We start from the raw sequence: 15,499 nt of genomic DNA on the forward strand, positions 1-15,499 counted from the left end.
GCATATAACAAACATTGAACGTTTAACCTGTGGTGTACCAACCACCTAAGGAGGTTGTTATTATCTTGTCTGTGGAAGAATGAAAGCTCAGGAAGGAAGCTTATCCCAGGCACACAGCTGTGTTGCTGAGATGACACCAAGTGCTTTCCTCTATGCCCTGTTACCCCGTGCATGATTTGAGTTGGCTTTGCTGTGTCTCAGTATGGCCATAAGGAAATTCCACTCATCCATTTATCTATTTATTCATCTATCCAGTTATGTATGGTCTTCTCTCAAGTTACTGCAACTTCAGACTCCACATCAGATGTCTAAGTGCATGAAGACTAGGCATTAATATCTTTAATTTGAGGCCGGGCGCGGTGGCTCACGCCTGTAATCCCAGCACTTTGGGAGGCCAAGGCGGGCACATCATGAGGTCAAGAGATTGAGACCATTCTGGCCAACATGGTGGAACTCCGTCTCTACTGAAAGTACAAAAATTAGCTGGGCGTGGTGGCGCTCGCCTGTAGTCACAGCTACTCGCGAGGCTGAGGCAGGAGAATTGCTTGAACCCAGGAGGCAGAGGTTGCAGTGAGCCGAGATGGTGCCACTGTACTCTAGCCTGGCGACAGAGCGAGACTCCGTCTCAAAAAAAAAAAAAAAAAAAAAATTAAAAAAATCTCTATCGGCCGGGCGCGGTGGCTCAAGCCTGTAATCCCAGCACTTTGGGAGGCCGAGATGGGCGGATCACGAGGTCAGGAGATCGAGACCATCCTGGCTAACACGGTGAAACCCCGTCTCTACTAAGAAATACAAAAAAATAGCCGGGCGAGTTGGCGGGCGCCTGTAGTCCCAGCTACTCGGGAGGCTGAGGCCGGAGAATGGCGTGAACCCGGGAGGCGGAGCTTGCAGTGAGCTGAGATCTGGCCACTGCACTCCAGCCTGGGCTACAGAGCGAGACTCCGTCTCAAAAAAAAAAAAAAAAAAAAAAAAATCTCTATCTATCTATCTATCTATCTATCTATCTATCTATCTATCTATCTATCTATCTAGATAGATAGATAGATAGATAGATATATTTAATTTGAATGCTTTATCAGCTCTCATTCACCAGTGGCCAGCCTGCAAAGCCAAGAGTAGCCACCATCCCTCCCCAGTGTCATGGTTTAGTAGATTGAACTTGCCAGGCACACTCCCACTGAGTGCCTTTGCACTTAATGTTTGCCCTTCCTGGAATATCTTTCCCTCAGATACTCACATCCTTCAGGTATAATTCAAATGTCACCTTCTCAGTGGTCTTCCCTGACTATGGTTTCTAGAGTTGCCCCATTCCATTTCCTGTCCTTCTTTGCTTTCTTCTTTCCCCACCCTTAACATCACCATTATCAAACATACAACGTAGTTTACTTATTTACCTTGTATTTGTGTGTCTTCCCAAAGAGAATACGAAGCTACATGAGAGAACGGATTTTTGTATGTTTCATTCCTAGTGCTGTGTGGGCACTTAGCAAATAATTTTAGAACAAATGAATACACTTTGCAGATTTTAATAGAGAAGGTTTTTACTTACTGAAGGTTGAAGATTTTTTGTGTGTTTCCCATCTCTCAGCATTGACATGTAATTGTGGGGTTTTTAAAGGACTTGGTGTTACTTTCAATTTGCATCATTAATAGCATTCATTAAGGGAATTTTTCACCCCGATTCCAGGGAAGGACATTCTTCTGCTCTGGCAACCATATTCAGTCACTCTAGCTGCCTACCGCCCACAAAGACTGAGAGCTTCTAAAATCTTATATAAAGCTGAAAGTTGAAGAAGTCCAGGGCTTTACATACCAGTGAGCATAATCTTAGAACTTCAGCATGCCATGCATACCAACATATAAACTAATACGTAAGTTTACATGCCAACAATATAAATTTGAAATGAACCCCTATTAAGAAAATACTTGGGCTTCTCAAGTGAATTGTCATGTTACTGACTTTATATGCCTAAAACCTCCTAGATTTTATTATATGCTGCATTCTGTACTCATCAGATCCACTCAAACTAGCCTCTTTTAGATTTTTGAAAGAGATACAGTCTCTTAGGTAGCCTGTTGCTTGTATAATGTGTCCCTAAAACATTTCTGTGCCAACTCCTTTGGGCTTATTTCCTAAAACACAGCCCATGCCTGAAGGTAAGAGAGGTTGTGCAATCCTAGACTCTTCTTTCCCACCTCGTGTATTTTTTGAAATCCCCCTGTGATTTGTATTTAGATCTATTGGGGGGGAAAAAAAAGCCAAGCTCGATAAAGTATTAAAGATGTGTATTCTGCGCCAAATATGAATGACCATGTCCTGGGGTACAGCCTCAAGGGTTCCTGAGAACATATGCCTAAGTTGTCGTCATGTTACAGCTTGGTTTTACACATTTAAGGGAGACAGAAGTTACAGGCAAAGACATAATACATGTAAAGTATACATTGGTTCAGCCTGGAAAGGCAAGACATTTCAAAGGGGTAGGGGACACTTACAGGTCATAGGTGGATTCAGAGATTTCTGACTGGCAGTTGGTTGAAAGAATTAAGCTTTGCATAAAGAGTTGAAGTCAGCAGGAAGAAATCCTCCAGTTAAGAGGGGTGTGGAAGCCAGCGTTTTGTTATGTAGATGAAGCCTCCAAGTGAGAATAGATGGCAAATATCTCTTTTCAGACCTTAAAAGATGTTAAACTCTTAGTTAAATCTCTCCTGGATTAGGAAAAGACCTAGAAAGAGAAGGAGATTCTCTAGAGAATGCAAATATCCCCCCCAGGAGAAGACTTTATAGGGCCATTTCCAAATAAGTTAAATAAATATATTTTGGAGCAAACTACCTTGATTTCCTTCAGGGCCTGCTATCTGCCTTTCAATGCTATGCCAGAGTCAGATTGCTACAAAGGGTCTGTTTTGTCAGTCTTATGATTGTGATTTTAACATTAGTGCTGATCAGTTCTCCCAAAACTCCAAAGAGAGGGGGTATAGCCAGGCATGTCTGACCCATCCCCCACTTCCTGGCATGGACTGAAGTGCTTGTTCAGATTTCTTTGGGATTCCCTTGGCCAACAGTAAGGTCTGTTCGGTTGGTTGGAGGGCTTAGAATTTTATTTTTGGCTTGAAGATCCAATTTGTCAGAGCAAATACGGTGATCTGTGTGGAAAGACTTTTTGTGTAGGTTGTTTTGGTGGTGGACAGTGTGCTCTTATTTTAAAAGGCTTTTTTAGCCCATGGCCTCATGTCTCTGATTTTTCACTGATACACAGAATTATCTGATGTGTATACCATTTTGAACTTATTTCTTTCCCTAGTTCAACCACACGGGACAAGGAAGTATCTGCAGTCAGGCCATCATGCTCATAACTGATGGGGCGGTGGACACCTACGATACAATCTTTGCAAAATACAATTGGCCAGATCGAAAGGTAAGTTGATGCTGATCCTGTCTGTGCAGTGGACTCCATTGAGAATCTTTACTGTAATCTCCAGCTTGTCCATGAATATTTGCCCCATGTAGACTTAATCTCATAATGATCTATGTGTCTTAATTTAATTTAATTTAATAATTGTCTTAATACTTAATTTAATACTTAATTTAGGAGAGCTAAATAATTAAACATGAGGCCAAAGTACATAAGAAAGCGGCAGTCTTTTATTGCAAATATGCACACACTCTTGGGCGAGGTTCTCCGGTCCTCAGGTATGGGGCCAGGGAAGTCACGCTGGCGCTCTCGGGTGAGGTTCTCCGGTCCACAAGTAGGAGGGGCCAAAGAAGTCACACCGGCTCCTGCCGGCAGAGGACTTTTATGCATTGGTACTGGAAGGGGGAGGGCAGTGTGCGGGATAAGGGCGTGATAGGGGCGTCTCCATAGGCGTGGCCAGGTAAGTTTCGATGTCTTCGGATTGATGTCACCTGGCGCATGCTCGGTTGATCTGCATCTTCCCAGGCGTGGGCTGCATTTTCCCGCGCGCGGGAAAGTTGGTGAGGAAGAACCCGGAAGCAACATGGATTGTGCCTTCTTGTTCACCTTCCTCCATCTTGTCCTTTCTCCCTCACCCAAACACTATGGTTTCTCAGCCTTGTGTTTTTTGGTTGACCAAAACTGAATACTGGCTTTTCTTGTCTTCAAAAACGAAACTTTTGGAGGAGAGAAGAAACTTATAAAGACATATGGGACTTATTCCGTGAAAAGATGCATTGTGAAGTGTGCTTCATCCATATTGGGCTGTGCTTTTTTTAATTTTTATTTTCCCTCGAGGCAGAGCTGCATGTTGAGCCCCACATGCAGAATTGAATGGTGAAATCGGCCATGGTAGCCCTACAGGCCTCTCCTTTACATAATGTGTTTGTATAGTTCCTCCCACGGCCCCCATTACCACCCAGAAACCTCTCTATCCCTCACTGCTGTTCCCCACCATTGTCAGAACTTATCTGGAGAGTTCCATGACATTCTTACACATATACATTCTCTTCTTTATGAACTTCCATGTGAGGGTGCAGGTAATAAACTCACATAAAAACCCAATACGATTCAGCATTGTGTTAAAGTGAGATGATGAGCAATGTCTGAGCAGTCATCTTTCTCCATTATTTGGAATGTTAGCTATTCAGTAGAGAATTGTACCATGCTGTAATTGACAATCTTCAAGACTGTAAAATCGGGAAATGAATTCAGGAGAGAGAAAAATGATCTCAAGGCTGGAATGTGATTCCTATAAAACAGTAGTTCTCAAACTTGAGTGAGCTTCAGGATCACCCAGAGGACTTGTTCCTCTACAACTTCTGATGCAGTAGATCTGAGTGAGGCTGAGAGTTTGCATTTCTAACTAGTTCCTGAGTGCTGCCGAGGCTACTGGTGGGGAACCACACTTGTGGAACTACTGCCACAAGAAATAGCCCAAAGAGTAGGGTTTGGATACTCAGCAGGCTTTGCCATATTGCTGCCCTCTATTGACTTTTACAAGGACCCATTTCCTCAGCTGAATTCAGTGCACAGGTGTGTGTTTCTTGGTTCATATTCTGTCTTAAAAACTGTCAATTACCAATCAATATTAAAAGTCAAGATATTTGTATTAGTCCATTTTCACACTGCTATAAAGAACTGCCTGAGAGTGGGTAATTTATAAAGAAAAGAGGTTTAATTGACTCACAGTTGTGCATGGCTGGAGAGGCCTCAGGAAACTTACAATCATGGCAGAAGGGGAAGCAGGCACATCTTACATGGTGGCAGGTGAGAGAGTGAGTGAAGGGGGAAGAGCCTCTTATAAAACCATCGAATCTCATGAGAATTCACTCACTATCATGAGAACTGCTCCCATGATCTCATCACCTCCCACCAGGTAACTCACTCAACATCTGGGGATTACAATTCAAGATGAGATTTGGGTGGGGGCACAGAGCCAAACCATGTCATTATTCTATAACGTTTTAAAGTTGTAGTTTCTCTCATAAGGAGTTACACCTGCCACTTTGGGGCCAACATTACTATGTGACAGGGCTGCTGATGGAGCTGAGCAGCAGCTGTCCCCATTAGGCAGCAAATGCATGCGTCCTTTGAACGTGACCCTCATCACCACTCTTCATTTCCTGTCAGCCCACTTCACTCATATGGTTTCCCTCCCACAGGTGTGGAGTTCCTGACCACTGCTCTAGGGGAACAGGTACTTGCTGTTCCCCAGCCTCTGGGGATTTGTTCCCTTCTTTTAGGTTTGCCCTGAGCCTTCCCTCTTCTCCTCCAGCCAGAGGCCATTTGTCCTTGCCTGAGCCCTAAACTCAAAACTCCCTAGGAACTGTCTTAAGGAAGTATAGCTTTGTGTCCAATACGATAATTGTTTCTGGACCTGTCTTTCATCTTCATTCTTTGGTGATTCCAAGAGAACAGGTTCTCTACTTCTGAGCAATCCTACTGCCTTTCACTATATCCCATCCTGCCAAGAAGTGTGGCGTAGAGGGCCTAGGGTACCTGCCTGAGCCCTTCCCCCTAGTGTTTATGTCCTGTGTAATCTGTTCACCTTCTGTGTGGGCAGGACCTGTGGCTTGTTTTTAAATCTACAGGATCTGTGGCTTTTAACCGATGGAATCTCATATAGGTGAAGGGTTTTGTTTCAAGTCAGCTGATTTTTTAGTTAATCAGAAGGGATATTATCTTGGGTGTGCTTTCTTTCTTTCTTTTCTCTCTCTCTCTCTCTCCCACCCCTCACCCCTTCCTCTCTCTCTCTCTCTCAATCTTTTAAGTTCTGGGGTATATGTTCAGGTTGTGCAGGTTTTTTATATAGGTAAACATGTGCCATGGTGGTTTACTGTACAGATCATTCTATTACCCAGGCATTAAGCCCAGCATCCATTAGCAATTCTTCCTGATGCTCTCCCACCCCACAAAGGTGCCTAGTATGTGTTGTTTGCCTCCATGTGTCTATGTGTTCTCATCATTCAGGTCCCACTTATAAGTGGGAACATGCGGTGTTTGGTTTTCTGTTCCTGCATTAGTTTGCTGAGGATAATGGCTTCCAACTCTAACCATGTCCCTCCAAAAGATGTGATCTTATTCCTTTTTATGGCTGCACAGTGGTATATTTACCACATTTTCTTTATCCATTCTATCACTGATGGGCATTTAGGTCAATTCCATGACTTTGCTATTGTAAATAGTGCTGCAGTGAACATACCCATGCTTGTATCTTTATAATAGAATGATTTATATTCCTTTGGGCATATACCCAGTAATGGGATTGCTGGGTCAAATGGTATTTCTGCCTCTAGGTCTTTGAGGAATCACCACACTGTCTTCCACAATGGTTGAACTAATTTACACTCTTGGGTGGGACTTATTTAATTGAGAGTCCTGGAAAGAGGAACTGGACCCTGCACGAGGGCAAAGAGACTCTTCCTGATGGTGTGATACTATAGGCAGCCTTGAATGTGAGATTGGCCTCCAGCTGACAGCCAAAAAAAGCCTGGACCCTCAGTCTTGTAGCGAAAAGAAATGAATTCTGCCAATAATCTAGGTGAGCTTGGAGGCAAATTCTTCCCTAATCAAGCCTGCAGATGAAAATACAGCCCAGTTAGTACCTTGATTGCAGACTTCTAGGATCATGAGCAGAGGACCCAGCTTGTTTGTGCCCCAACTCCTGACCCACAGAAACTGTGAGATAATAATAACTGTGCTGTTTTAAGCCACTACATTTGTGGTCATTTGTTATGTAGCAGTAGAAAACTAATACAAGAAGCAAGGAAAAGGGAGAAAGGGAAGGAAATAACTTACATAGCAATGCTATAAAGCATCCCCAAATCTAGTGGCTTAAAATAACAATAATTTATTATTTCTTGTGATTCTGTGGGTTAACTAGGTGGTGGTTCTATTTCACGTGGTGTCAGATGGGGTACCTGGTGGAGCTAGGAGCTTGACTGTCTGCCTCAGTTCTCCTCTCCATGGGCTTTCTCTCCGTGTGGTGTCTCATTCTCCAGGGCAACCCTGTGTGTCCACTGTCCTCAGTACAGTAGCCTGGATTACCTTACAGTGTAGCAGCTGGGTTCCAAGAAAGGGAAAGCAGAAGGAAGTTGGTGAACAGACCAGGGGAGCATTTGTGAGTGTCATTTGTAAAAGCCCCTTTCCATCCAACAGGGCCTTCCTCCAAGCAACTGCTTAATAAAGCATTTTAGAGTGAGTTGGAAGAAGGAATGCATTATTGGTGATTTAACTGTGAGCCTATGAAGGCAGCATCATGATTGCTTATGCAATGTGTCCCTTGCCAGTATTTCATTTCTGAGAACAGAAATGAGGAGTTATTTATTCATTTATTGGATGCCATTTACTTTTGCCTAATATCCATTGGTTATGACTTAACAGCAGCTCTTACACACTTGGAATAAAATATGAACTCCAATATGAGAGGAACTCGTTCCAGGACCTGCTCAAGAAATAAAGCTGCGTTCACTTAAATTAGAAAAATGGCTATGCCCACCATCTATGTAGTTGCTCTTCCAAGTGAACTAAAAAAAGGAAAAATCATGGAATTATTTATCATTACCTCCCCCTGATGCACAAGACAGAGAGGCAATAGCCGGATAGGTAAGAAAATAATTAGCCAGGTTATTTAAAGGAGAGGTTGGCAAACTGTGGTCCATGTGCCAAATCTGGCCCATTGCCTGCTTTTGCAGCTTATGAGTTATGAATGATTTTCACATTTTTAAATGTTCAAAGAAACAATATTTCATGACATGAAAACATTATATAGAATTCAAATTTCAGCATCCATAAGTAAGGTATTATTTTGACATAGTCACACCCATTTGTTTACTATTTTCTATGGCTGATGGCAGAATTGAGTAGTTGTGACAAAGATCAGATGGCCCGTGAAGCCTAAAAAATTTACTATCAAGCCCTTTAAGAATATGTTTTCCCACTGCTGATTTAAAGGAGCCTTTGAAAAATTTAGACCAACCAGCGTATTGCTGAAAGTCATTGAGATACCCTCAGAATTTCATGACTCTGCTGAATTCAACAGAAGATGGTAATGACGGTTTCTCCCTATTTTTCCACTGCTTTTTCTACTTGAATACACGATTATGTTAGTCCATTCTGCATTAGCATAAAGGAACACCCGCGGTTGTTGTAATTTGTAAAGAAAAGTGGTGTATAGGGCACATGGTTCTGCTGGATGTACAAGAAGTATGGTGCCAGCACCTGCTCTGCTTCTGGTGAGGGCCTCATGCTGTTTCCACTAATGGCAGAAGGTGAAGGAGGAGCAGGTATGTTACATGGTGAGAAAGGAGGAGGAAAGAGAGAGAAAAGGGGTGGGGCCAGGCTGTTTTTAACAATCGGCTCTCACATGAACTGTTAGAATGAGAACTCAATCATTACCATGGGGCAGCACCAAGCCAATCATGGAGGATCCACCCCTATGACCCAAACGCCTCCCACCAGGTCCCACATCCAGCATTGGTGGTCAAATTCCAACATGAGATTTGTAGGGGGCAAACATGCAAACTGTATCAGTTACACTAGCCAGATAATAAATGATGGAGGGCTGGGAGACTTGATGCCAAATACTCCTTTTCATGCTGTAGCTTCTCTTACCAAAATGTTTAGCAGCCCTTTCTCCTTTTCTGTAATGAGTAGTTCTCTTTTCTTTCACTCTCTCCTTGCTTCTCTATCAATGCTACCATCAAGACTGGGATATCTTACATGGTGATGGGGTTGACTAGAGGTAGAGTAGGCTGCAAGGCTGCTCAGCCTTGGCCTGGAATGTTGGAATGTAGGGTCTTTATAAATGCTAGACTTGACTGCCCCTTGAACCCGGTTTTGGTGGTGACACGGACACAGGACAGAATTTCACAGCTTTCAGGTCACTGTGGTAACAGTGAACAAACACCCTGGAAAGAATTAGGCTTCCTCTGCGGAGGCTTGGGAAATCAGAGTCTCCCTATCTCAGTCAGCTTGGGTTGCTATGACAAAATATCAATGACTGGGTGGCTTATAAACAACAGGAATTTATTGCTCACAGTCCTGGAGGCTGGAAGTCTGAGATCAGGTTGCCAGCATGGTCAAGTTCTTTTTGAGGCCCCTCTTTTGGGTTGCAGACTGCTGCCTTCTTGTGGTACCCTCACATGGCATTGAGTCGAATGAGGAAGCAAGCTCTCTTGTGAGTCTTATAAGGACACTAATCCCATTCATGAGGGCTCCACCCTTATGACCTCATCTAATCCTAATTACTTCCCCAAAGCCCCAACTCCTAATACCATGATCATGCAGGCTAGGATTTCAACATACAAATCTTTGGGAGACACATTCAGTCCATAACACTGTCTGTTACTGTGGGGGCAGAGTTGAGCTATCCATAAATTAATAACCCTTATTTTGCCTTGTGTTACACTTTAGAGAGTGAGAATTTGACCTGTAACTGTCAAATAAGAGAGCACATCCTAACTTGTTTCTACTGTAGGTAAAATAATGACATACTGCCTAGGTGTGCAGGTGGATGGTGACTCATCCACACCTGTTAGATTTCACTGCATGAACTGACCCTCACCTGCTTCTGATTTGAGTCACAGAAGCAGTACTAGAATGTTCTATCTACTTCTTCTTCATTTCCCTGAACCTGAATTTTCCTCAATTAGCTAATTTTTCTTCTTCTTCTTTTTTTTTTTAAACAGAGTCTTGCTCTGTTGCCCAAGCTGGAGTGTAGTGGCAACATGTTCTTGAATCACTGCAACCTCCACCTCCTGGGTTCAGGTGATTCTCCTGCCTCAGGCTCCGCAGTAGCTGGGATTACAGGCGTGTGCCACCACACCCAGCTAATTTTTATATTTTTTAGTAGAGGTGGGGTTTCACCATATTGGCCAGGCTGGTCTTGAACTTCTGACCTCAAGTGATCCACATGCCTCGGCCTCCCAAAGTGCTATAATTATAGGCGTGAGCCCTCACGCCAGGCCTACTTTTTATATTTTTTATAGAGATGGGGTTTCATCATGTTGGCCAGGCTGGTTTCGAACTCCTGGTCTCAAGTGTTTCACCTGCCTAGCCTCCCCAGGTGCTGGGATTACAGGCCTGAGCCACTGTGCCTGGCCCTCAATGAGAGAATGTTTTAAACCAATTTCTTATACTCCAATTTATAAAACAATACTAATGATAGCTAATTCCTACTGAATGCTGAGTGTCAGAGACTGTTCTAAATGCTCCATATGTATCTAATTCTCACAGAAACCTCATGAGAGGTATACTCTCGTTATCGCCTTTCACAGTTGAGGAAACTGAGGCATGAAGAGGCTACATTCAGAATTCCCTGACTTGCATTTGGTGGACCTGAAATGACCACTCCAGCACTCAAATGCTGAGCCTAGACCCTTAAGCAGGATGCAGACATCTTGAGAGCTAAACGAGGTAAAATGACCATAGGTCAGAGGAAGAGCTGTCCACACTCTATACATTGTCATCGGGACAGTAAGTCCATTTCTTTGGCCTCCTGCCCCCAAGTACAGGAGGGTCTGCAGAATGTCAGGAACTCCGTGATCTCAGAACCCACTGGGGCTACAGTCAGACAGCAAATTGTGGGGCCTCAGGATGAGGCTCTCTAGATGTGATTAAATGATTTTCCTCTTCTAAAAGGACAGGAGAACGTCAAAGGTGAATGCAATTTCAGTGCTGTGTACTGTGCATTTTATTTTCAGTTATCTCGAGAAAAAAATAAAAAGGCAAGGATGGTAGCTTTGAGGCCATGTGAGAGGCTCAGGGCTGCTGGAGGATCCTTGGTGACCTGGTGGGGACTGCAAGGAGGGCAGAAGCAGCTCTTGGTTTGAGGATAAAGGGATGCCCTTGATCATGGAATGGCTTGGGGGACCTGGCTTGGAGCACTTTTGGAACCTTGTTGGAAATGACTGTCCTTTGGGCTGGTGTCACATGCATCTCCGAGGAGGAGCTGACTTGGGGGTTTTGTGCCCCAGGCCTCCCCCGCGGTATAACTTGGAGGATAAAGCCTCAATCCAGCCTTACCCTAGTGGCCTCTGGGGTGCTGGAAGGCTTAGTGCTGCCTTGGCGCCTCTGAGGTTGTTTTCTAAAGTTCAGGAATCCCCTCTCTCCTGATCGTTCCATGGGGCATGTGCCATTCTGAGGGCCAGAGTTCCTGAGCTGATTCAGGGGTTATTCTTTTAAGAACCCAGCCTTTCAGTCATCTTAAGCAATTTGGGAGGAAGGCTTTGTTCTTTCTTCCCCATTAAACTGCATTGTTCTCTTCTCTGACTTTCAAATCATTTTACATAGCATTTTCTTTGCTGGCAGAGGGAAAAAAGGGAAGGAGGTAGCCGTCTTAGGGTAATGCATTCATGCAACAAGTATTTATTGAGGGCCCTCTGTGTCTTGCAGTCCATTGTAATGAAGCCCAGAAGTAGGGGGCTAAGACACCTCCCATGAAATCACATAGGACAAATAACAGATCACAGGTAACAGCAAGTGAAAAGATCAAATCATTTAATCATAAGTCTTCTGAACAAGACAAACAAGAACCTGAGACAGAGAATGGATAATGGCAGGTCTCCTAGACAGGGTGGTCAAGACAAGCCTCTTGGAGGAGAGCATGTGTGAGGGAGAGGAGCTGGATGGGGAAGGTATTCGTGGCAGAGGGAACAGTAAGGTGGATGTGTATGAGGAGCAGGAGGAAGTGCAAATGGCTGGAGCCCAGTGGACATGGGAACAGGGTGATAGGGAGGCTGGCAGCACAGGCAGCAGCCAACTTCTCTGGGCTTCAGTGGGCACAATGAGATGTTGGGGTGTGATCCAAGGGGGCAGTGAGGAGCCATGGGAAGGTTTTTTTTTTTTTTTTTGAGACCAAGTTTCACTGTGTCATCCTGGCTGGAGTATAGTCATGTAATCATGGCTCACTGCAACCTCCGCCTCCCAGAGTCAAGCGATTCTCCTGTCTCAGCCTCCCAAGTAGCTCGGATTATAGGCGGACACCACCACACCCAGCTAATTTTTGTATTTTTAGTAGAGACAGGGTTTCGTCATGTTGGTCAGGCTGGTCTTGAACTTCTGACCTCAAGTGATCCGCCTGCCTTGGCCTCCCAAAGTGCTGGGATTACAGGTGTGAGCCACCGTGCCTGACATATGGGAGGCTTTTGAATGGAGAGGAGTGAACTGACTGTTTTCAGAAGTGCTCTCTGGCAACTGTGTAGGGAGTTGGCATAGGAGACATGGACTTGCTTGGGCTGCATGTACCGATGGTATTAACTCTCCTCATCACAATTGATTAAAAAGGGTGGGGAGTGTAGGTGGTAGACCCTTTCACTTCTGTGAATGCTCCAAGATGCTCCTATTTCTCACTGCTATTTCATTCCAGGGGTCTCTTGGGTACTGACATTTCTCTCTTCTCTTTTTCCCTCCTTTCCTCTTCCTCTTTATTTCTCCTTCTCTGGCTGAAGTCACATTTGGTCCAAAAGTTTTGAGTGAGTTTGTGTCATTGCTGTGTTTTTTCAAGGGTGATAAATCCTAAAGCTGTCTCAAGAAAATAGGAACACTCATTTCTCATGGTCAGTCAACGGCATGACAGGAAAAGGCATTTTCAGTCGCTGTGGTGAGAGCTCATGCAGGTCCTCCCTGCAGCCGAAGGGGGAGTTGAAATGGTTCGTTGTCTCCGGTTTATTTTTAATTACTTCTGCTGATATTAGACATCTTGTGACTCCAGCAAGAAGAACATGACAAGTTAGGAATGAAGCCACTGATGCACGGCTGCTGCCAGCCATTGAAAAATCGCTTCATGTCAAGGGCCCAAGACAGACACGTGGTACTTCCCCTGTCATAGAAAATGTGGTTTCTCTCCCTGGGCTTGGCATTGGGGCCTTGGGCTCCATCCAGGTGCTGCTGACCTCAGAAAGAAGGTGGAAGGACAGTGTGCATTCTCTTCAGGTGACACCCACCATCCTCTAGTAAATGGCTATCTAGGTAGCCACTCTTAAGGGAAGCCTCCTCCTCTCCTGGTGTTGGGGAAGAGTCAAACACTCTGTTGCTTTAGCTCACTTAGTAATGCTTAGCCCCACCCAATGGGGAGCACTTCCTGTAGCATTCTTATTTTGCACATGAGGGAGCTCAGAGGATTTAAGTCCCTTGCCACTGAGCTCACAGCAATGAAACTGGAAGTCTCCAGTTTCATATCCATATCCAGCTGTCTCCATATCCACTACTCTCAAATTGTAGCACGTTGGAGTCACCGAGGGGTTGGCAGTGGGGGGACTTGCCAAAAGTGATTCGTGGGCTCCATTTTCTGCAGACAGGACCCCAGAATCTGTGTTCATAGGTGGCTCATAGACCATGTTTTGGGGTTATGAGGGAGTTTAGGGTGCCTTCTGGGACTTGGCAAAGAGTATTTGTCCAAGCCGGAGCATGTCCAGAAATGCCATTCAGTGTGATTATATTCCCAGTGAATTGGGCAGGGTCCAATTAGGGACAGGCACCTACCAGTTATTTGAACACAGAGAATTTAATGTTACAAATTGTAAATCAAGTTTTGATGAGATGAAAGGAAAAAAGAGAACTCTAGGTTATCTTGGAAGTAGCAATTGCAGGCAACAGCCACCACCTTAATAGTTGGTATGGGAGGAGGGGCAGAGGAAAGAAAGAGGTTATTAAAATTTAGAAGCTTGGAGGAGAAGCTCTATCAGGCTAGGACCCAGACCTCTCAGAAGGGCATGCCGGCTGGCAAGTGCTAAGGTCTCTGAGCTCAGAGGAGGGTCCTGTGAGGGTGAGAATCAGACTTTTTAGGAGGGAGTTCTGGGGTCCCTGAAGGAGATGCAATGAGACTGATTCTGTGAGTGTCGGGAGAGCTACCAACTAGATTAATTTACTGCTACTGGAATGAGCTGTCCATGCTGGAGTAAAGAAACCCTGCTAGGATGAAGGCGTTCGGAATGAGAATCCAATGGGAAGCAAACAGAAAGGTCCATCTCCTTCCTCCATGGATGCAACATCCTCCTATTGACCTTATTGGCCAGACCAGGCAGACCCTAGCCAGGAACAGCTGGCAAAGCAAAAACATGGTTTGCAGAGCCCCAGTGCCAGCCCCAAACCTAAGGGCCAGCCTCACAGAGTCTGGTCCAACGTGTGCTTGGTGCTGGACATGTTAGCTTACTGGCTGGAATATCCAGTAATGACTGGACGCTTGCTGCATGAATTCTGTATTATTTGCAATTTACTGATATGTCACGTTCTTATTTCCTAGGTTTTTATTTCTCTCGGACTATTGAGTAGGGCTCTTGCGGATATGGGCGGGAGGTCTGTGCTGCCTAATGGAAAAAGGGTAGTGTCTGGATGCTGACAATTTCTCCATCTGTAAAATGGGGCTAATTATACACACCTGGCAGTATTGTTAAGAATTAAACAAAATGATGTGCTCCCAACTCAGTGCTGGGCACACAGCAGGCACAGTCCACGATGGCTATATCATCATCATCGTTACCATAATTTTCAACTGCTCACATTGTTAAAATCTGTCTGCTGTAGTTAAAACATAGTTGTACTGCATGGATTTGGATGTGGGAAATAGAAGGTGCTCTTTTATCCCTGAATATGGATTAGTCTTACGTGGTCTTTTGGTTGACTTAGAAGAAGATTGAGGAATTCTACTGCATTTCCAAAACATACCCAGGTTTTTCTTTTTCACCTGTTTCATGAATAAATATATGTGCAGTATCCATTTTACCTAAACTCCTGGTATCTATCAAAATATACTGAGAAATATTTGACCATTTGGTGTCCTTAATTAATGATAAGTGTTAGCTAATGTTTATCAATTCAAATGAGTTTCAAGAAACAAGAGCCTGTCTGTATTAGTGAAATATAAAAAGGAGGTTTGAAAAGTAGTGTCACTTTTATATTATTTGTCCATTTTCTAGAGTAGTGATCAAGGCTCACACTACCTGGGTGGGTATCTAGGCTTTACTATTTCTGATCTGAGTGACTTCAGGCAAGTGATTTCCTCTCCTTGTGCTGTAGTTCCCTCATCTAGAAAATAGGGGACAAGA

The 15,499-nt window shown here is 44.2% G+C and overlaps 1 protein-coding gene across 5 annotated transcripts in view; it reads left to right on the forward strand.

Annotated features, from left to right (window-relative positions):
• CACNA2D3 (calcium voltage-gated channel auxiliary subunit alpha2delta 3) overlaps positions 1 to 15,499 on the forward strand; it is a 941,064-nt gene that overhangs the window by 509,436 nt on the left and 416,129 nt on the right. For all 5 annotated transcript variants that reach the window (XM_015130679.3, XM_077993170.1, XM_015130680.3 and 2 more), the window contains exon 11: positions 3,303 to 3,416. In XM_015130679.3, coding sequence (XP_014986165.1) covers positions 3,303 to 3,416 — 114 coding nt within the window. The remainder of the gene's footprint in view (positions 1 to 3,302; positions 3,417 to 15,499) is intronic.

This window comes from Macaca mulatta, chromosome 2 (assembly GCF_049350105.2).
Source record: "Macaca mulatta isolate MMU2019108-1 chromosome 2, T2T-MMU8v2.0, whole genome shotgun sequence".
In the NCBI taxonomy this organism is placed as follows: domain Eukaryota; kingdom Metazoa; phylum Chordata; class Mammalia; order Primates; family Cercopithecidae; genus Macaca; species Macaca mulatta.